General features: G+C 43.5%; 1 protein-coding gene across 1 annotated transcript in view; it reads right to left on the bottom strand.

Moving 5' to 3' along the window:
• Positions 1-3012: 3012 nt before the first annotated feature.
• Positions 3013-25252, bottom strand: part of ripk3 (receptor-interacting serine-threonine kinase 3) — a 28600-nt gene continuing 6360 nt past the window's right edge. The window contains exons 4-14 of the mRNA XM_072458823.1: positions 24866-25031; positions 23169-23324; positions 11882-12027; positions 10185-10234; positions 9593-9754; positions 8801-8883; positions 7617-7680; positions 7218-7273; positions 5672-5717; positions 4739-4941; positions 3013-3803 (exon numbers count right to left, since the gene is read on the bottom strand). Of these exons, the coding sequence (XP_072314924.1) occupies positions 3570-3803; positions 4739-4941; positions 5672-5717; positions 7218-7273; positions 7617-7680; positions 8801-8883; positions 9593-9754; positions 10185-10234; positions 11882-12027; positions 23169-23324; positions 24866-25031 (1366 nt within the window). The 3' untranslated portion in view covers positions 3013-3569. The remainder of the gene's footprint in view (positions 3804-4738; positions 4942-5671; positions 5718-7217; positions 7274-7616; positions 7681-8800; positions 8884-9592; positions 9755-10184; positions 10235-11881; positions 12028-23168; positions 23325-24865; positions 25032-25252) is intronic.

The following is a 25252-nucleotide window of genomic DNA, read 5'->3' as shown; positions in this document are numbered from 1 at the left end:
TCAATAGTTCATAGTTTTTGTGTCGCGCTCGTTGGGTTCTCCTCAGGCCGTTGAGTCCGGAGCAGATGGACTGAAGGAAAACCTGCTGCTTCCCTGAGGATTCTGCCAGCGCTTCAGGGCACGACAGAGAGACCATAAGACCATAAGACCATAAGACCAGTTTAGATCAGGTCAGAGGAGCGCTCTCAATGCTGTAACACTGACATTTGCACATCTCAAAAACATGTGTGAATTGTTTGTATTCTAAATTCGAGCAGTGTACATTGTCTCATTAAGAACACGTGTCTGAAGTGACGTGACACATTCGCTTCTACTGCCACCTGGAGGACAAAAGCCGCACTTACGCTCTGGACTGCGCCGGCAAAAAGTCTGAACACAAAGGATTCTTTCTCTTCTGTCACGCCCCCAAAGATGTGTTTGTCGTTGGTGACCGTGGTCAGGAGGGACCAGTGGACTTACAGAGGTCACTCCAGGCTGAGGCCGAGCTGCTTGTTTCAGGATGTCAGCAGCTAATGCTAATGTCTAGGCTAATAAACGTTAGCCAACCTGCAGACAGTTTTAAGGAGCCTCATTTCCAACCGTCCGGGTGTTGTATTCTAGGATCAGACACAAAGTCCGTGCTCTTGAAAGCTTTGAGGGCGTGTCCGGTGCAGAGGGCGTGTTGCGGAGGGCGTGTCCGGTGCAGAGGGCGTGTCCGGTGCGGAGGGCGTGTCCGGTGCAGAGGGCGTGTCCGGTGCGGAGGGCGTGTCCGGTGCGGAGGGCGTGTCCGGTGCAGAGGGCGTGTCCGGTGCGGAGGGCGTGTCCGGTGCGGAGGGCGTGTCCGGTGCGGAGGGCGTGTCCGGTGCAGAGGGCGTGTCCGGTGCGGAGGGCGTGTTGCAGAGGGCGTGTCCGGTGCAGAGGGCGTGTTGCAGAGGGTGTGTCCGGTGCAGAGGGCGTGTCCGGTGCGGAGGGCGTGTCCGGTGCGGAGGGCGTGTCCGGTGCGGAAGGCGTGTCCGGTGCGGAGGGCTTGTCCGGTGCGGAGGGCGTGTCCGGTGCAGAGGGCGTGTCCGGTGCGGAGGGCATGTCCGGTGCAGAGGGCGTGTCCGGTGCGGAAGGCGTGTCTGGTGCAGAGGGCGTGTCCGGTGCGGAGGGCGTGTCCGGTGCAGAGGGCGTGTTGCAGAGGGTGTGTCCGGTGCAGAGGGCGTGTCCGGTGCGGAGGGCGTGTCCGGTGCGGAGGGCGTGTCCGGTGCGGAGGGCGTGTCCGGTGCGGAGGGCTTGTCCGGTGCGGAGGGCGTGTCCGGTGCAGAGGGCGTGTCCGGTGCGGAGGGCATGTCCGGTGCAGAGGGCGTGTCCGGTGCGGAAGGCGTGTCTGGTGCAGAGGGCGTGTCCGGTGCGGAGGGCGTGTCCGATGCGGAGGGCAGAAGTGACACAATAGCGTTCACAGAGTGTGTCTGGCTCTCGATTATTTATCTTGTTATCTATAAATGCTTGTTGTAAGGTTGAAGGACATGAACGCGCCTCATGTCACACAAAAACGTTATGACTTTATTATAACTTTATTATTTTATTATTTAGACATGCATGTGTTAGGTAAAATTGGCAACTATTGGCATATTGTGCTCTAACACTTAAAACATTGCATCTGGTTCGTCCAATGTAAATTCTATGTCCTTAATAAATAAATAAATGTTCCTGACAGTAGCTACAATACAGACTTACTGCATGTTTATGGTTCAACAGAGCAGCTTTCCCCAAGTCAAAGTCATTTGTCAGATTGTTATAAAATGAAAGTGAACAAAAGCATTTGTGTCATTCACCAAAACCGAGCGGCTCCAGTTGCCTTAAAACCCATCATCGACCCATCATCGACCCATCATCGACCCATCATCGACCCACCATCATCGACCCATCATCGACCCATCATCGACCCACCATCATCGACCCATCATCGACCCATCATCGACCCATCATCGACCCATCATCGACCCATCATCGACCCATCATCGACCCATCATCGACCCACCATCATCGACCCATCATCGACCCATCATCGACCCACCATCATCGACCCATCATCGACCCATCATCGACCCATCATCGACCCATCATCGACCCATCATCGACCCATCATCGACCCACCATCATCGACCCATCATCGACCCACCATCATCGACCCATCATCGACCCACCATCATCGACCCATCATCGACCCATCATCGACCCATCATCGACCCATCATCGACCCATCATCGACCCATCATCGACCAATCATCGACCCATCATCGACCCATCATCGACCCATCATCGACCAATCATCGACCCATCATCGACCCATCATCGACCCATCATCGACCCACCATCATCGACCCATCATCGACCCATCATCGACCCATCATCGACCAATCATCGACCCATCATCGACCCATCATCGACCCATCATCGACCCATCATCGACCCATCATCGACCCACCATCATCGACCCATCATCGACCCATCATCGACCCATCATCGACCAATCATCGACCCATCATCGACCCATCATCGACCCATCATCGACCCATCATCGACCCATCATCGACCCACCATCATCGACCCATCATCGACCCACCATCATCGACCCATCATCGACCCATCATCGACCCATCATCGACCCACCATCATCGACCCATCATCGACCCATCATTGACCAATCATCGACCCATCATCGACCCACCATCATCGACCCATCATCGACCCATCATCGACCCATCATCGACCCATCATCGACCCACCATCATCGACCCATCATCGACCCATCATCGACCCATCATCGACCCATCATCGACCCATCATCGACCCATCATCACTTTTATCAATAAACATTTTTTTTTTTCATATTGTTGTGGCGTGAATTCACATTTAAACGTCCTAAATATGTGACATTTTGACCGTTTTTACACAGAAAACGACTTATTTCTGTCTGCAAACGTGACACGATGAAAAACTGGTAATACATTTGTTTCTTACATTTATGTGAGGAAACGACAGCAGAAGTTTCACATTGACATCTTTTATTTCTGTTCCTGTTTCACCTGCAGCATCTGGACTTCATGAGGCAGCTTCATTCACGTTTGTTAAAGATGACATGAAATGAATTAAATAATAGATTAAATAGCCTATATTTGACAGAAAAGTTATATTTAATTTGACATTTAATTTTTTTCAATGTATTTATTTCACATCAATGACCGCGGGCCGGCCCTCCACTACGTGCCTGGATTCGAATACGGCCCTCAGAGGTAAATCATGTCCCATCTCTGACCTAAACTCAACTCCAGCTGAGTTTTTCAGGAGGGAACGTGGTTAAAACAGAGAAAAGGTCCATTATAAATACTTTTTTCCCCTTTAAAAGCACAGAGGAGCTTGGATTACACTCGGCGACCTACACTTCCGGAATGTTTTGGACGAGAGAACAAATCGGTAAAAGTGATAAAAGTCAGTTTGCGAAAATACAATGACAATGACACAAAATTGTTCTTCAAAATGCCCTCCGTTTTTTTCACCCACGGCGTCCGAAACAACCGCGACCGCAGTCCCTTTTTTGCCGTTCCTCAGCCGACTCCGCCGGTCCGGTCGGTCCCGCCGCCCTTGCGTTGCGGCGGCAGCTCGACTCTGGAGGGCGCCGTGGGGTGGCGTTTGCGCTCGGGGCCGACCAGACCCTGGATGTGCATCACGTTGTTGTTCCCGCACTGAAGTCCGGTGACGTTGCTGCAGCGAATGTTCACGTGAGGCAGGGGGCGCTGCATGTGGTGCGGCGGCAGGGAGTCCGGGCTCGAGTGCTGGCGCTGGGGAAAAGGAAGAAGAAGAAGAAACAGTTTGTGATTAATATATAGTATAATATATAATATATACTGGTCCGGTTCAAGTTTGTCCAAAATTTTAAGTTTGTAGCTTTTTTGACTTTTTTTTTGCATCATCAGATCAGAAAAAAATACTTACACTTAAAACTCAAGAAAACTATAAAAGCAAAATAAATTAACCTTTTTAAAAAAAAAATGTGAACTTAAAGTCTATTTTAAAGTTACAGTACTTAGTTCCAGCAGAACCGAGACAGCAGCAGCAGCAGCAGCAGCAACAGTAGCAGTAGCAGTAGCAGTAGTAGTAGTAGCTGTAGTAGCAGTAGCAGTAGCAGTAGCTGTAGTAGTAGTAGTAGTAGTAGTAGCAGTAGCAGTAGCAGTAGCAGTAGCAGTAGCTGTAGTAGCAGTAGCAGTAGCAGTAATAGCAGTAGCAGTAGTAGCAGTAGCAGCAGCAGTAATAGCAGTAGCGGTAGTAGCAGTAGCTTTAGAAACTTTAGAAACAGAGCTCCCCCTGCAGGTCCTTGTGAAAATACTCACAGACGCAGTTTTTTGTCTATTATTGAAAGAAGGAAGTTTAATCGCGGACAAAATCATTGAACGTGGCCAAATATAAAAAAGGTCGAGGGTTTCTCAGGAGAGTGGTTTTCGGTCGATGTCGGTGCATGTTATAGGGCTGGTTTTCCGCCCAGAGACAGCAGGGGGCGACGGCGGGTCACTTCAAACGCCCCGAAAACACACACTCACCCATCACGGGGACTCGTAAAGATGTTCAAACAAGGTCAAAATATTACTTAGTTCCGCTTTAAAAGCCCAATAGTTTTTTTGTGAAGCTCGGAAAAAGACGAGCTCGTAAAACAGGAAGTGAGTGAAGCGAAACACGACTGCGGCGGTTTGTGGCGAGGAACAGAGGCAGAACAACTGACCTGACACTGGGATATCCGGTTTGCCTGGGACGCCGGCTGAGGACTCTGGGTTTTCCACGAAGAAGGTGAAGGAGGAAGAGGAGGATGAGGAGGAAGAGGAGGATGAGGAACCGCGATCGGTTTCACGGACGAAGACTTGGGGCTGGAGGCGGCGCGGTTGAGCTCCTCGTCGCTCACGCGCACCGGGAACGGCACCGACTGATCTGGAGGAACAGCACATTTGTCGAGCTGGTTTGCGGTTCAGATCTCGGCCGTTCGCGCTGAAACGTCTTCTCGAACGGCACAAATGGACAAATGTGACGTGATTCGTTCGCGACAGCTTCGGAATGTTGTGCCAAAGACGTGATTGTTGTCAGTTTAACTATAAATGATACTTTTTGTGAACTAGGAATTGTTTTTTTTTTCATCGTATTGAACAGAAAAGAAAACAAACAGACATTTCTATCCTGGAAATTCAAACTTTTAACAATATAAACTGGACCGACATCGTAACGACAGACGCACAATTTGACTCAATTTTGAAAATGAATAATTTCAATAACAACAAAAAAAACAATGGACAAAATGGATTTTTTGGGGATTTAATCTGCTTGAAACCTTATTTTCGTTGGAAATCATTCTTTACATATCTTGTGTTCTCTCTGGTCCTGCCCCACTCTGTTTTTTGTGGGGGGTTTTGTTTAAAAAAATAAATAAATAGACTTTTTACAATATAATATCCTGACATTTTGATTATTGTTTAGTTTTTGTTTTTACATTTTGATTTATTTAATTTTATCCATTTTTTTAAATTGTATTAATGTTTTAACTTTTTGATATTTTGATTATTGCATTTTTTTTTTGACATTTTGAATTAATTTGTTATTTTATATTGATAAATTGAATTGAATTCTGCGTCCGTGTTGGACAGAAAACGCTCAGATCGTCTCTTGCCTTTCGCTCGGACTCGTTCCTCGCTCGAGACGTCACCGGCCACTTCCTGCGACACACAATAAAAAACACATCGTGTCCAGATTTCATCAAAACTTTTAACGATGTCGGGGCGTGAAAGTGGTGAATGACCCGCATTTGAGAAGCTTTGTTTTCGTGTGTTTGGAACATAGTAAAAGACAGTGAGTGGCGCCCCCTGGTGGTCTGTCCAGTGTCCGCGTCGTCCTCACTATCGTCTTCTGACCTCCAGCATTTGTAAGTCCAATAATCCACAGAAGAGTAAGAATAAGAACTACAGCTACTACTTCTACTGCTACAGCTACTGCTACTGCTACTACTGCTACTACTACTACTACTACTTCTACTGCTACAGCTACTGCTACTGCTACTGCTACTGCTACTACTACTACTACTACTACTACTACTTCTACTGCTACAGCTACTACTACTACTACTTCTACTGCTACAGCTACTGCTACTGCTACTACTACTACTACTACTACTACTTCTACTGCTACAGCTACTACTACTACTACTACTACTTCTACTGCTACAGCTACTACTACTACTACTTCTACTGCTACAGCTACTGCTACTGCTACTACTACTACTACTACTACTACTTCTACTGCTACAGCTACTGCTACTGCTACTGCTACTACTGCTACTACTACTACTACTACTTCTACTGCTACAGCTACTGCTACTGCTACTGCTACTACTGCTACTACTACTACTACTACTTCTACTGCTACAGCTACAGCTACTGCTACTGCTACTGCTACTACTACTACTACTACTACTACTACTTCTACTGCTACAGCTACTACTACTACTACTTCTACTGCTACAGCTACTGCTACTGCTACTGCTACTACTGCTACTACTACTGCTACTACTACTACTACTACTACTACTACTACTACTACTTCTACTGCTACAGCTACTACTACTACTACCACTACTACTTCTACTACGATTTCAACTAAACTAAACTCTACTGCTATTACAACAACTACTACAACTGCTATTACAACAACTACTACAACTTCTACTACGAGAAATACTACTATTACTACTACTCTAAAATATTACACTTACTACTATTACTTCTTCAACTCCTGAATAATCCTACGTAACTTTGTTTTTAGAATAAAACTAAAAAAAGACTTGAGCTGGACCTTTTTCCTGTGAATTCCCCGTCGTTTGGAAGGAAGTTTAAAAAGTGACACTTCCTGTTTTTATGCGAAAAATGAACTGAAGCGTTTGATTAAAGCTGCGTCACTTTTCCTAAAGTTTCATGTTTGGTCAGCTTTAAAATCACAGAGAGGTTCATCAGAGAGAGAGAGAGAGAGAGAGAGAGAGAGAGAGAGAGAGAGAGAGAGAGAGAGAGAGAGAGAGGAAAGGGGGAGGTTTAAACCTCTGGAGTTGCTCAGACTCAGTTTCACTTCAGACTCTAAAGTTTCGGACTTGGATGTGGAGCTCCTCGGTGTTTTTAAAGAACACACTGTGACAGGACGAAGTATTATCACTGATTTGTTTGTCTTACTTGAACTGGAGCTTTTCCCGTCAGGACGTTATAGCAGCAACTATTTATCCCTTTGACTGTAGAAAACATCCAAAAAACAAATCGATTTAACATTTGACATTTCAATTCCTTGTTTATTCTTTATTATCGCCACGAAAACGCAAACAAACACGACACAAACCTTTTTTTTTTATCAACTAAATTTTATCGACAAAATGAACCGAATGCGGAACTCAAACAGGTGCAAACTTTAGCCTCGTCCACATGAACAGCCTCGTTAACACGTAAAAACTTGTAAAAACACGCAATATTAATAAAAAAAAATATTGCGTGTTTTTACAAGTTTAAAAAAAAACCTATATATTGTAAATTTAAACAGAAATCAAAGGCGATAAAGCGATTGCAAGCGCGACGTCAGACCTTGACTTTGTGTGATTTGGACCTTCTGAAGTCGACCCGTGAGCGATTCCGTTGGCCTTTGATCCTGGAAAAAGACAAAACCCATTATACGATGCCGATATTCAAACTGAAGCGTCACCGCGGCAACATCCTCCTGATATCATGTCAATCCGACGTGTTGAAACGTGTCTTTGAACGCGCCGTTGTGAAAATCTGTCAAATCGGTCGCAAAAAAAGTGCCGAAATGTCACCTTTTGTAAGAAACCCAGGTGTTTATTAGGGTTAGCTGCGGTTAGCGCTGTTAGCCGCCCGGAGTTCTTGCTGCGCCGGACGCGTCACCAGTGTGAAAAAGTAGTCCACGTGATGTGTACGTCGCACTGGGAAAACTCTTGAGTCCTCGCTCTACGGGTCCTGATCCTGATGTCCCCATTGGAATCACATGGGAGGTTTCAGTCATCGCTATGGCTACGCCGTAACAAATATGACATGGGTCTGATTTACTTTTTTGATCACGATGCCAAAATGGAATTTTATGCCAAATTTCGCGGTCGTCATCCCCATGTAAAGTGCTCGTTTAGTGAGCACTTTTGCACAGGCTTCGCCCGTTTACGACAATAATGTTCCATTTTCCTACTACTAATTAGTATGCACGGGGCGTGCATGAGTCGCAGCCGTGCTTTACACGGCCTTTCGGAACTAATAGGCCTCTCGCCAGCTTGCAACGCTCTGGCCTAATAATAAAAAAGAAGAAAAATAAGAACAAGAAAAGGACTGGGTAGGACCGTAGGGAAGAGTTAGCATTAGCAGATAGTGAGGCCGTTAGCATTAGCAGATAGTGAGGCCGTTAGCATTAGCAGATAGTGAGGCCGTTAGCATCTAATGGAAAAAAAGGTTAACGTATTTAACGGCAGGAAGTATGAGTCCCATTTACACAACTTTATTTCAGTTTCATCTTTATAATCAGCATTTTTACTTTTTCTTTTTTTTTTACTATGAACAATAAACTCGATATTCATATGTTCTTAAACGTCAACACAACATTCACAATATTATCTCAATTTGAATACGTCGCCCACTTCTACTCAACTCTCTAAGTTTTAAAAAAATTGTTAAACATTTTTTTGGTTTAATTTTTTATGATAATAATAAGATTTTAAAGAAGGCGGGCTCTGATTGGAGGATTGGCGAAGGCGCGAGGGTCTTACCAGAGCTTCCAGAACCTTCAGGACGGCACAGTTCACAGCGTGTCGGTGCAACTTGAACAGCTCCTCGGTCTCGAGCGCACAATCTAACGAGCACAAAGCAGAACTCAGACCTGCCCGGGTCCAGCTGTGGGCGCGCGACCGGCGGCTGAGTGGGCCGCACATATGCCCGGCTCCGTGCGCACTCGGGCCGCCGTGTCGTGAGTTCAATTCCAGTCATTTGCTGATTGTCCTTCCGTCTCTTGCACTACACTGTCCTGTCCGCTAAAAACTGTGAAATTCTGAGGGGAAGTACAGGCTTTTACTGTGAAAGTCTGAGGGCTTTTACTGTGAAAGTCTGAGGGATCAAGAAAATACATCAAAAGAAATACATTTTAAAAATTCTGTAAATTGTAAATTATATTAAAACAATCGATAAAATTAAATTAAACATTATTATTTTGTAAGACATTTACCTGGTGTTTTGATGCTAGCCCTGTTAGCATGGTGTTTGGGGGCCTCACCGTGAGAGGACTGTCTCTCTGAGGGTCTCATGTGCACTTTGACCTTTGTAAACAAGGTGTTTGGGGGCCTCACCGTGAGAGGACTGTCTCTCTGAGGGTCTCATGTGCACTTTGACCTTTGTAAACATGGTGTTTGGGGGCCTCACCGTGAGAGGACGGTCTCTCTGAGGGTCTCATGTGCACTTTGACCTTTGTAAACATGGTGTTTGGGGGCCTCACCGTGAGAGGAGGGTCTCTCTCAGGGTCTCGTGTGCACTTTGACCTTTGTAAACATGGTGTTTGGGGGCCTCACCGTGAGAGGACGGTCTCTCTGAGGGTCTCATGTCCCAGCACGTCTCCATCAGATCTGTGAGTCCAGTGAGTCCAGCGATGCCTCCGGCCTGGACCCGGATCTCCTCCAGGGACGGACGGTCGCCCTGAGGGATCCGCAGCCGCACGATGGACGAGAGCGCGTCTGCGGGGGGTACAGGATTTTACTGTGAAAGTCTGAGGGCTTTTACTGTGAAATTCTGAGGGGAAGTACAGGATTTTACTGTGAAAGTCTGAAGGCTTTTACAGTGAAAGTCTCAGGGCTTTTACTGTGTAAGTCTGAGGGGAAGTATAGGCTTTTACTATGAAAGTCTGAGGCCTTTTACTGTGAAAGTCTGCGGGAAAATACCTGCTTTTATTGTGAAAGTCCTAGGGACTATATAGACTTTATAGTATATAGTTCTTTAGTTCAAATGCATCACAATAATAAACACAGTTTGGATTATAAATTAACAGAATGATCAGATGACAAAATGTGAATGGAGATATCCCACAATGCACCCTTGTTTGGTGGACGTAGCTACAAAAGAGCACAGATATCCCATAATGCATAGAGTGAATGCTGTTTGTCTCACGTGGATACGGTGGCCGCCCGGTGACGATGGACCACAGCAGAATCCCGAAACTGAAACACAGAAAACAGTGATTAGAGCAGTGGCTTTTGAGTTAAAGGTGCACTATGTGACCTATGTGTGCGCTGCCTGCTCGTCTCCATGGAGATGTCACTGCTTTGTCCAGAATATTCCACAGTATGAGTTTAAACGTATGGATCTCACGCTTAATAAATGGCGTTGGCTTTATGGCAAACAAACAAATCGATGTTGTTTGTTTACTGCTACATTTTTACCTTTGTTGGATTATACTAATTTACTTATGTTAAAGGACAAATATTATGCATTATTTGTGTCGTTCTCTGCCTTTAAAGAGTTTATGTCAACTATGACATCACACATCGACTATGACATCACACATCGACTATGACATCATAGATCGACTATGACATCACACATCGACTATGACGTCACAGATCGACTGTGACATCACACATCGACTATGACATCACAGATCGAATATGACATCACAGATCGACTATGACGTCACACATCGACTATGACGTCACACATCGACTATGACATCACAGATCGACTATGACGTCACACATCGACTATGACGTCACACATCGACTATGACGTCACAGATCGACTATGACGTCACACATCGACTATGACGTCACACATCGACTATGACATCACACATCGACTATGACATCACACATCGACTATGACATCACACATCGACTATGACGACACACATCGACTATGACGTCACACATCGACTATGACGTCACACATCGACAATGACGTCACACATCGACTATGACATCACACATCGACTATGACGTCACAGATCGACTATGACGTCACACATCGACAATGACGTCACACATCGACTATGACATCACAGATCGACTATGACATCACACATCGACTATGACGTCACACATCGACTATGACGTCACACATCGACTATGACGTCACACATCGACTATGACGTCACACATCGACAATGACGTCACACATCGACTATGACGTCACACATCGACTATGACGTCACACATCGACTATGACGTCACACATCGACAATGACGTCACACATCGACTATGACGTCACACATCGACTATGACGTCACACATCGACTATGACGTCACACATCGACAATGACGTCACACATCGACTATGACGTCACACATCGACTATGACGTCACACATCGACTATGACGTCACAGATCGACTATGACGTCACACATCGACAATGACGTCACACATCGACTATGGCATCACACATTGACTATGACGTCACACATCGACTATGACGTCACACATCGACTATGGCATCACACATTGACTATGACATCACGCATTGACTATGACGTCACACATCGGGGAGATTCAGAACGGAGTGTTTCTGAGGCTCGGAGGGGAGAGGACTTTATCAAACTGTGACTGAAGCTAAACGTGCTCAGGAGATTCAGGGCTCAATGAACGACTTTAATCAATGAGTTATAATAAAGCCCTAGAGTGATCATCACCATGGTAACCTGTAGTGACGTGCGTCCTGTTCCAGCTCCATGTTGTGGTGGAAGAAGAACTACCGAAGAATCTCAGACAAAGTCACAGAGAGCTGGACTTTTTAAGAATCGTTTCGTAATAAATACTTTTTCGGGGGTAAGATTCTCAACCTGGGGCCGCGGACCGCCCAGGCCTGATTTACCTGTAGATGTCGGAGCTCTTGGTGGGTTTGTACGACAGGTCGAAAGCCTCCGGAGGCATGTAGCCCAGAGTCCCTTCTTCACAGGAACTCTCCTTTTTAGAGACGCGGGACGAGTGGTAAACTTTGGCCAGTCCAAAGTCTGTGAGCTGGAGGCGGGACAAAGCGGGACAAAGGGGGACAAAGTGGGAAAAAGCGGGACAAAGCAGGACAAAGAGGGACAAAGCGGGAAAAAGCGGGACACAAATGTTGCATTATTTGTGTGTTTATCGTTTCCAATTTGCTCTTGTTGATTTGCTTTGGGGGGTTTGGGGCCTCATCCTGGGGAGTTTTGTTAATAAGCGTTTTTCGTTTTGTTCATAAGAGTTCTTCAATTAAGAGTGTTTTTTTGAAACTTCCTATAAGTTATCTGTCCTTCCCTCTGTATCTACTGCGTTGTGACACCAACATTTCCCCATGTTTGGACAATAAAGGAATATTTTATCCTGTCGTTGGTGCCGCAAAACGCAGCAGAAAACATGGACGAAGAAGGCGAAAGCAACGTCGCCGTTAGCGCGGCTTTAATGTAATGTGTCAATTAAATCTGACTTTTTATCTCAAGTAGTACCACCAGTACTACTTACACGCATGTAGTACTACTTACACGCATGTAGTACTCTTACACACAAGTAGTACTCTTACACGCATGTTGTACTCTTACACGCATGTAGTACTCTTACACACAGGTAGTACTCTTACACACATGTAGTACTCTTACACACATGTTGTACTCTTACACACAGGTAGTACTCTTACACACATGTAGTACTACTTAGACGCATGTAGTACTCTTACACACACGTAGTACTCTTACACGCATGTTGTACTCTTACACGCATGTTGTACTCTTACACGCATGTTGTACTCTTACACGCATGTAGTACTCTTACACACATGTAGTACTCTTACACACATGTAGTACTCTTACACACAGGTAGTACTCTTACACACATGTAGTACTACTTACACGCATGTAGTACTCTTACACACACGTAGTACTCTTACACGCATGTTGTACTCTTACACGCATGTTGTACTCTTACACGCATGTTGTACTCTTACACGCATGTAGTACTCTTACACACATGTTGTACTCTTACACGCATGTTGTACTCTTACACGCATGTAGTACTCTTACACGCATGTTGTACTCTTACACACATGTAGTACTCTTACACACATGTTGTACTCTTACACACATGTTGTACTCTTACACGCATGTAGTACTCTTACACGCATGTTGTACTCTTACACACATGTAGTACTCTTACACACATGTAGTACTCTTACACGCATGTAGTACTCTTACACGCATGTAGTGCTCTTACACACATGTAGTACTCTTACACGCATGTAGTACTCTTACACGCATGTAGTACTCTTACACGCATGTTGTACTCTTACACACATGTTGTATGTTGTACTCTTACACACATGTAGTACTCTTACACACATGTAGTACTCTTACACACATGTTGTATTCTTACACACATGTAGTACTCTTACACACATGTTGTACTCTTACACACATGTAGTACTCTTACACACATGTAGTACTCTTACACACATGTAGTACTCTTACACACATGTTGTACTCTTACACGCATGTAGTACTCTTACACACATGTAGTACTCTTACACACATGTAGTACTCTTACACACATGTAGTACTTTTACACGCATGTAGTACTCTTACACGCATGTAGTACTCTTACACGCATGTAGTACTCTTACACACATGTAGTACTCTTACACGCATGTAGTACTCTTACACACATGTAATGCTCTTACACACATGTAGTACTCTTACACACATGTAGTACTCTTACACACATGAACTCTTACACACATGTTGTACTCTTACACACATGTAGTACTCTTACACACATGTTGTACTCTTACACACATGTAGTAATCTTACACACATGTTGTACTCTTACACACACGTAGTACTCTTACACACACGTTGTACTCTTACACACATGTAGTACTCTTACACACATGTTGTACTCTTACACACATGTTGTACTCTTACACACATGTTGTGCTCTTACACACATGTAGTACTCTTACACACATGTTGTACTCTTACACACATGTTGTACTCTTACACACATGTAGTACTCTTACACACATGTAGTACTCTTACACACATGTTGTGCTCTTACACACATGTAGTAATCTTACACACATGTTGTACTCTTACACACACGTAGTACTCTTACACACATGTAGTACTCTTACACACATGTTGTGCTCTTACACACATGTAGTACTCTTACACACATGTTGTGCTCTTACACACATGTAGTACTCTTACACGCATGTAGTACTCTTACACGCATGTTGTACTCTTACACACATGTTGTATGTTGTACTCTTACACACATGTAGTACTCTTACACACATGTAGTACTCTTACACACATGTTGTATTCTTACACACATGTAGTACTCTTACACACATGTTGTACTCTTACACGCATGTTGTACTCTTACACGCATGTAGTACTCTTACACGCATGTTGTACTCTTACACACATGTAGTACTCTTACACACATGTAGTACTCTTACACACATGTAGTACTCTTACACGCATGTAGTGCTCTTACACACATGTAGTACTCTTACACACATGTAGTACTCTTACACGCATGTAGTACTCTTACACGCATGTTGTACTCTTACACACATGTTGTATGTTGTACTCTTACACACATGTAGTACTCTTACACACATGTTGTATTCTTACACACATGTAGTACTCTTACACACATGTTGTACTCTTACACACATGTTGTACTCTTACACACATGTAGTACTCTTACACACATGTAGTACTCTTACACACGTTGTGCTCTTACACACATGTAGTACTCTTACACACATGATGTACTCTTACACGCATGTAGTACTCTTACACGCATGTTGTACTCTTACACACATGTAGTACTCTTACACACATGTAGTACTCTTACACGCATGTAGTACTCTTACACGCATGTAGTGCTCTTACACACATGTAGTACTCTTACACGCATGTAGTACTCTTACACGCATGTAGTACTCTTACACGCATGTTGTGCTCTTACACACATGTTGTATGTTGTACTCTTACACACATGTAGTACTCTTACACACATGTAGTACTCTTACACACATGTTGTATTCTTACACACATGTAGTACTCTTACACACATGTAGTACTCTTACACGCATGTAGTACTCTTACACGCATGTAGTACTCTTACACGCATGTAGTACTCTTACACACATGTAGTACTCTTACACACATGTAGTACTCTTACACGCATGTAGTACTCTTACGCACATGTAGTGCTCTTACACACATGTAGTACTCTTACACACATGTAGTACTCTTACACACATGTAGTGCTCTTACACACATGTTGTACTCTTACACACATGTAGTACTCTTACACACATGTAGTACTCTTACACACGTTGTGCTCTTACACACATGTAGTACTCTTACACACATGATGTACTCTTACACGCATGTAGTACTCTTACACGCATGTTGTACACTTACACACATGTAGTACTCTTACACACATGTAGTACTCTTACACGCATGTAGTACTCTTACACGCATGTAGTGCTCTCACACACATGTAGTACTCTTACACGCATGTAGTACTCTTACACGCATGTAGTACTCTTACACGCATGTTGTGCTCTTACACACATGTTGTATGTTGTACTCTTACACACATGTAGTACTCTTACACACATGTAGTACTCTTACACACATGTTGTATTCTTACACACATGTAGTACTCTTACACGCATGTAGTACTCTTACACACATGTAGTACTCTTACACACATGTAGTACTCTTACACACATGTTGTACTCTTACACGCATGTAGTACTCTTACACACATGTAGTACTCTTACACACATGTAGTACTCTTACACACATGTAGTACTTTTACACACACGTTGTACTCTTACACACATGTAGTACTCTTACACACATGTTGTACTCTTACACACATGTTGTACTCTTACACACATGTTGTGCTCTTACACACATGTAGTACTCTTACACACATGTAGTACTCTTACACACATGTTGTGCTCTTACACACATGTAGTACTCTTACACACATGTTGTGCTCTTACACGCATGTTGTACTCTTACACGCATGTTGTACTCTTACACGCATGTAGTACTCTTACACGCATGTTGTACTCTTACACACATGTAGTACTCTTACACACATGTAGTACTCTTACACACATGTAGTACTCTTACACACATGTAGTACTCTTACACACATGTTGTACTCTTACACACATGTAGTACTCTTACACACATGTAGTACTCTTACACACATGTAGTACTCTTACAAACGTTGTGCTCTTACACACATGTAGTACTCTTACACACATGTTGTACTCTTACACGCATGTAGTACTCTTACACGCATGTAGTACTCTTACACGCATGTAGTACTCTTACACACATGTAGTACTCTTACATACATGTAGTACTCTTACACACATGTTGTGCTCTTACACACATGTAGTACTCTTACACACATGTTGTGCTCTTACACACATGTAGTACTCTTACACACATGTTGTGCTCTTACACACATGTTGTACTCTTACACGCATGTTGTACTCTTACACGCATGTAGTACTCTTACACGCATGTTGTACTCTTACACACATGTAGTACTCTTACACACATGTAGTACTCTTACACACATGTAGTACTCTTACACGCATGTAGTGCTCTTACACACATGTAGTACTCTTACACACATGTAGTACTCTTACACGCATGTAGTACTCTTACACGCATGTTGTACTCTTACACACATGTTGTATGTTGTACTCTTACACACATGTAGTACTCTTACACACATGTAGTACTCTTACACACATGTTGTATTCTTACACACATGTAGTACTCTTACACACATGTTGTACTCTTACACACATGTAGTACTCTTACACACATGTAGTACTCTTACACACATGTAGTACTCTTACAAACGTTGTGCTCTTACACACATGTAGTACTCTTACACACATGTTGTACTCTTACACGCATGTAGTACTCTTACACGCATGTAGTACTCTTACACGCATGTAGTACTCTTACACACATGTAGTACTCTTACACACATGTTGTGCTCTTACACACATGTAGTACTCTTACACACATGTTGTGCTCTTACACACATGTAGTACTCTTACACACATGTTGTGCTCTTACACACATGTTGTACTCTTACACGCATGTTGTACTCTTACACGCATGTAGTACTCTTACACGCATGTTGTACTCTTACACACATGTAGTACTCTTACACACATGTAGTACTCTTACACACATGTAGTACTCTTACACGCATGTAGTGCTCTTACACACATGTAGTACTCTTACACACATGTAGTACTCTTACACGCATGTAGTACTCTTACACGCATGTTGTACTCTTACACACATGTTGTATGTTGTACTCTTACACACATGTAGTACTCTTACACACATGTTGTATTCTTACACACATGTAGTACTCTTACACACATGTTGTACTCTTACACACATGTTGTACTCTTACACACATGTTGTACTCTTACACGCATGTTGTACTCTTACACGCATGTAGTACTCTTACACGCATGTTGTACTCTTACACACATGTAGTACTCTTACACACGTTGTGCTCTTACACACATGTAGTACTCTTACACACATGATGTACTCTTACACGCATGTAGTACTCTTACACGCATGTTGTACTCTTACACACATGTAGTACTCTTACACACATGTAGTACTCTTACACGCATGTAGTACTCTTACACGCATGTAGTGCTCTTACACACATGTAGTACTCTTACACGCATGTAGTACTCTTACACGCATGTAGTACTCTTACACGCATGTTGTGCTCTTACACACATGTTGTATGTTGTACTCTTACACACATGTAGTACTCTTACACACATGTAGTACTCTTACACACATGTTGTATTCTTACACACATGTAGTACTCTTACACACATGTAGTACTCTTACACGCATGTAGTACTCTTACACGCATGTAGTACTCTTACACGCATGTAGTACTCTTACACACATGTAGTACTCTTACACACATGTAGTACTCTTACACGCATGTAGTACTCTTACGCACATGTAGTGCTCTTACACACATGTAGTACTCTTACACACATGTAGTGCTCTTACACACATGTTGTACTCTTACACACATGTAGTACTCTTACACACATGTAGTACTCTTACACACGTTGTGCTCTTACACACATGTAGTACTCTTACACACATGATGTACTCTTACACGCATGTAGTACTCTTACACGCATGTTGTACTCTTACACACATGTAGTACTCTTACACACATGTAGTACTCTTACACGCATGTAGTACTCTTACACGCATGTAGTGCTCTTACACACATGTAGTACTCTTACACGCATGTAGTACTCTTACACGCATGTAGTACTCTTACACGCATGTTGTGCTCTTACACACATGTTGTATGTTGTACTCTTACACACATGTAGTACTCTTACACACATGTAGTACTCTTACACACATGTTGTATTCTTACACACATGTAGTACTCTTACACGCATGTAGTACTCTTACACACATGTAGTACTCTTACACACATGTAGTACTCTTACACACATGTTGTACTCTTACACGCATGTAGTACTCTTACACACATGTAGTACTCTTACACACATGTAGTACTCTTACACACATGTAGTACTTTTACACGCATGTAGTACTCTTACACGCATGTAGTACTCTTACACGCATGTAGTACTCTTACACACATGTAGTACTCTTACACGCATGTAGTGCTCTTACACACATGTAGTGCTCTTACACACATGTAGTACTCTTACACACATGTAGTACTCTTACACACATGTTGTACTCTTACACACATGTAGTAATCTTACACACATGTTGTACTCTTACACACACGTAGTACTCTTACACACACGTTGTACTCTTACACACATGTAGTACTCTTACACACATGTTGTACTCTTACACACATGTTGTACTCTTACACACATGTTGTGCTCTTACACACATGTAGTACTCTTACACACATGTAGTACTCTTACACACATGTTGTGCTCTTACACACATGTAGTACTCTTACACACATGTTGTGCTCTTACACACATGTTGTACTCTTACACGCATGTTGTACTCTTACACGCATGTAGTACTCTTACACGCATGTTGTACTCTTACACACATGTAGTACTCTTACACACATGTAGTACTCTTACACACATGTAGTACTCTTACACGCATGTAGTACTCTTACACACCTGTAGTACTCTTACACGCATGTAGTACTCTTACACGCATGTAGTACTCTTACACGCATGTTGTACTCTTACACACATGTTGTATGTTGTACTCTTACACATATGTAGTACTCTTACACACATGTAGTACTCTTACACACATGTAGTACTCTTACACACATGTTGTATTCTTACACACATGTAGTACTCTTACACACATGTTGTACTCTTACACACATGTAGTACTCTTACACACATGTAGTACTCTTACACACATGTAGTACTCTTACAAACGTTGTGCTCTTACACACATGTAGTACTCTTACACACATGTTGTACTCTTACACGCATGTAGTACTCTTACACGCATGTAGTACTCTTACACGCATGTAGTACTCTTACACACATGTAGTACTCTTACACACATGTAGTACTCTTACACACATGTTGTGCTCTTACACACATGTAGTACTCTTACACACATGTTGTGCTCTTACACACATGTAGTACTCTTACACACATGTTGTGCTCTTACACACATGTTGTACTCTTACACGCATGTTGTACTCTTACACGCATGTAGTACTCTTACACGCATGTTGTACTCTTACACACATGTAGTACTCTTACACACATGTAGTACTCTTACACACATGTAGTATTCTTACACGCATGTAGTGCTCTTACACACATGTAGTACTCTTACACACATGTAGTACTCTTACACGCATTTAGTACTCTTACACGCATGTTGTACTCTTACACACATGTTGTATGTTGTACTCTTACACACATGTAGTACTCTTACACACATGTTGTATTCTTACACACATGTAGTACTCTTACACACATGTTGTACTCTTACACACATGTTGTACTCTTACACACATGTAGTACTCTTACACACATGTAGTACTCTTACACACGTTGTGCTCTTACACACATGTAGTACTCTTACACACATGATGTACTCTTACACGCATGTAGTACTCTTACACGCATGTTGTACTCTTACACACATGTAGTACTCTTACACACATGTAGTACTCTTACACGCATGTAGTACTCTTACACGCATGTAGTGCTCTTACACACATGTAGTACTCTTACACGCATGTAGTACTCTTACACGCATGTAGTACTCTTACACGCATGTTGTGCTCTTACACACATGTTGTATGTTGTACTCTTACACACATGTAGTACTCTTACACACATGTAGTACTCTTACACACATGTTGTATTCTTACACACATGTAGTACTCTTACACACATGTAGTACTCTTACACACATGTAGTACTCTTACACACATGTTGTGCTCTTACACACATGTAGTACTCTTACACACATGTTGTGCTCTTACACACATGTAGTACTCTTACACACATGTTGTGCTCTTACACACATGTTGTACTCTTACACGCATGTTGTACTCTTACACGCATGTAGTACTCTTACACGCATGTTGTACTCTTACACACATGTAGTACTCTTACACACATGTAGTACTCTTACACACATGTAGTACTCTTACACGCATGTAGTGCTCTTACACACATGTAGTACTCTTACACACATGTAGTACTCTTACACGCATGTAGTACTCTTACACGCATGTTGTACTCTTACACACATGTTGTATGTTGTACTCTTACACACATGTAGTACTCTTACACACATGTTGTATTCTTACACACATGTAGTACTCTTACACACATGTTGTACTCTTACACACATGTTGTACTCTTACACACATGTAGTACTCTTACACACATGTAGTACTCTTACACACGTTGTGCTCTTACACACACGTAGTACTCTTACACACATGTAGTACTCTTACACACATGATGTACTCTTACACGCATGTAGTACTCTTACACGCATGTTGTACTCTTACACACATGTAGTACTCTTACACGCATGTAGTACTCTTACACGCATGTAGTGCTCTTACACACATGTAGTACTCTTACACGCATGTAGTACTCTTACACGCATGTAGTACTCTTACACGCATGTTGTGCTCTTACACACATGTTGTATGTTGTACTCTTACACACATGTAGTACTCTTACACACATGTAGTACTCTTACACACATGTTGTATTCTTACACACATGTAGTACTCTTACACACATGTAGTACTCTTACACGCATGTAGTACTCTTACACGCATGTAGTACTCTTACACGCATGTAGTACTCTTACACACATGTAGTACTCTTACACACATGTAGTACTCTTACACGCATGTAGTACTCTTACGCACATGTAGTGCTCTTACACACATGTAGTACTCTTACACACATGTAGTACTCTTACACACATGTAGTGCTCTTACACACATGTTGTACTCTTACACACATGTAGTACTCTTACACACATGTAGGACTCTTACACACGTTGTGCTCTTACACACATGTAGTACTCTTACACACATGATGTACTCTTACACGCATGTAGTACTCTTACACGCATGTTGTACTCTTACACACATGTAGTACTCTTACACACATGTATTACTCTTACACGCATGTAGTACTCTTACACGCATGTAGTGCTCTTACACACATGTAGTACTCTTACACGCATGTAGTACTCTTACACGCATGTAGTACTCTTACACGCATGTTGTGCTCTTACACACATGTTGTATGTTGTACTCTTACACACATGTAGTACTCTTACACACATGTAGTACTCTTACACACATGTTGTATTCTTACACACATGTAGTACTCTTACACACATGTAGTACTCTTACACGCATGTAGTACTCTTACACGCATGTAGTACTCTTACACGCATGTAGTACTCTTACACACATGTAGTACTCTTACACGCATGTAGTACTCTTACGCACATGTAGTGCTCTTACACACATGTAGTACTCTTACACACATGTAGTACTCTTACACACATGTAGTGCTCTTACACACATGTTGTACTCTTACACACATGTAGTACTCTTACACACATGTTGTACTCTTACACACATGTAGTAATCTTACACACATGTCGTACTCTTACACACACGTAGTACTCTTACACACATGTTGTACTCTTACACACATGCTGTACTCTTACACACATGTAGTACTCTTACACGCATGTAGTACTCTTACACACATGTAGTACTCTTACACACATGTAGTACTCTTACACACATGTTGTGCTCTTACACACATGTAGTACTCTTACACACATGTAGTACTCTTACACACATGTTGTGCTCTTACACACATGTAGTGCTCTTACACACATGTAGTACTCTTACACACATGTTGTACTCTTACACGCATGTAGTACTCTTACACACATGTAGTACTCTTACACACATGTTGTGCTCTTACACACATGTAGTACTCTTACACACATGTAGTACTCTTACACACATGTAGTACTCTTACAAACATGTTGTACTCTTACACACATGTTGTACTCTTACACACATGTTGTGCTCTTACACACATGTAGTACTCTTACACACATGTAGTACTCTTACACACATGTAGTACTCTTACAAACATGTTGTACTCTTACACACATGTTGTACTCTTACACACATGTTGTACTCTTACACACATGTTGTGCTCTTACACACATGTAGTACTCTTACACACATGTAGTACTCTTACACACATGTTGTGCTCTTACACACATGTAGTACTCTTACACACATGTAGTACTCTTACACACATGTTGTGCTCTTACGCAAGAACGCAGACACTCACAACGGCTTCAGCCATTGCACATTATCTAGTTTTTAACTCACTGTAAAGAACGTTTTGAATAAAGTTTGATGGATTGATTGTGTTGGAGTTTATCGTTGCGTTCCAGTCACACACTTTGACCTCTTCATTACTTTGCGAACGTTAATGTGAATAAATGTATGGACCGCACCTTGGCTCTGAGGTAAGAGTCCAGCAAGACGTTGCTCGGCTTCAGGTCCAGGTGGAGCAGAGGCGGCTGGAGGTTGTGGAGGAAGTTGATGCCGAGCGCGACCTGATGAGCCAATCGGAAGACCAGAGGCCACGGAGGAGCTCCACCCAGATGCTTCTGCACAAACACAGCACCAGAGAGTCTACACCCGACTTTACAGAGGGCGGAGTCTACACCTGACATATTTACAGAGGGTGGAGTCTACACCTGACGTCCTTACAAACAGAGGGCGGAGTCTACACCTGACGTCTTTACAGAGGGTGGAGTCTACACCTGACGTCTTTACAGAGGGTGGAGTCTACACCTGACGTCTTTACAGAGGGTGGAGTCTACACCTGACGTCTTTACAGAGGGTGGAGTCTACACCTGACGTCTTTACAGAGGGTGGAGTCTACACCTGACGCTCTTACAAACAGAGGGTGGAGTCTACACCTGACGTCTTCACAAACAGAGGGCGGAGTCTACACCTGACGTCTTTACAAAAAGAGGGCGGAGTCTACACCTGTCTTTACAGAGAGTGGAGTCTACACCTGACGTCTTTACAAAAAGAGGGCGGAGTCTACACCTGTTTTTACAGAGGGTGGAGTCTACACCTGACGTCTTTACAGAGGGTGGAGTCTACACCTGACGTCCTTACAAACAGAGGGCGGAGTCTACACCTGACGTCTTTACAGAGGGTGGAGTCTACACCTGACGTCTTTACAGAGGGTAGAGTCTACACCTGACATCCTTACAAACAGAGGGTGGAGTCTACACCTGACGTCCTTACAAACAGAGGGTGGAGTCTACACCTGACGTCCTTACAGAGGGCGGAGTCTACACCTGACGTCTTTACAGAGGGTGGAGTCTACACCTGACGTCTTTACAGAGGGTAGAGTCTACACCTGACATCCTTACAAACAGAGGGTGGAGTCTACACCTGACGTCCTTACAAACAGAGGGTGGAGTCTACACCTTACGTCCTTACAGAGGGTGGAGTCTACACCTGACATCCTTACAAACAGAGGGTGGAGTCTACACCTGACGTCCTTACAAACAGAGGGTGGAGTCTACACCTGACGTCCTTACAAACAGAGGGTGGAGTCTACACCTGACGTCCTTACAGAGGGTGGAGTCTACACCTGACGTCCTTACAGAGGGTGGAGTCTACACCTGACATCCTTACAAACAGAGGGTGGAGTCTACACCTGACGTCCTTACAAACAGAGGGTGGAGTCTACACCTGACGTCCTTACAAACAGAGGGTGGAGTCTACACCTGACGTCCTTACAGAGGGTGGAGTCTACACCTGACATCCTTACAAACAGAGGGTGGAGTCTACACCTGACGTCCTTACAAACAGAGGGTGGAGTCTACACCTGACGTCCTTACAAACAGAGGGTGGAGTCTACACCTGACGTCCTTACAGAGGGTGGAGTCTACACCTGACGTCCTTACAGAGGGTGGAGTCTACACCTGACATCCTTACAAACAGAGGGTGGAGTCTACACCTGACGTCCTTACAGAGGGTGGAGTCTACACCTGACGTCCTTACAGAGGGTGGAGTCTACACCTGACATCCTTACAAACAGAGGGTGGAGTCTACACCTGACGTCCTTACAAACAGAGGGCGGAGTCTACACCTGACGTCTTTATAAACCGCGAGGAGTCAGTGTCACCTGCAGCGTGAACAGACAGCCGCGCTCCATGAACTCCATGACGAGGCCGAGTTGTGCATCTTGACCACCAGGGGGCAGGCCTCTGAACACGCCCAGCACCTGGATCACGTGCGGACTGTTGCTCTGTCGCATCAGGTCCAGCTCACGAAGCAACGCCGAGCCACTTCTGCGGAGAAAGGTGCGAGCGGTTAAAGTCCATGTGACGAGATAAACTCCACATGTGACGCAAACGCACTGAACACGGTTATATTTCAGAGTCGACTCAACGTTTTGCCTGTATAAAGTTTATAGTTGTACTTCCTGTTTGGACGTGAGCACATAATATGACACAGGTAGAGGTGATTCCACAGCTGTTTCCATAGCAACCAGACTGTAAACAAGAGCCAT

This window comes from Eucyclogobius newberryi, unplaced genomic scaffold, assembly GCF_026437365.1.
Source record: "Eucyclogobius newberryi isolate DKJ021-1_F unplaced genomic scaffold, fEucNew1.0.hap1 SCAF_22, whole genome shotgun sequence".
Taxonomy (NCBI): domain Eukaryota; kingdom Metazoa; phylum Chordata; class Actinopteri; order Gobiiformes; family Gobiidae; genus Eucyclogobius; species Eucyclogobius newberryi.
Note: the sequence above shows the minus strand (reverse complement) of the source record. Positions and strands in the feature narration are given on the sequence as shown.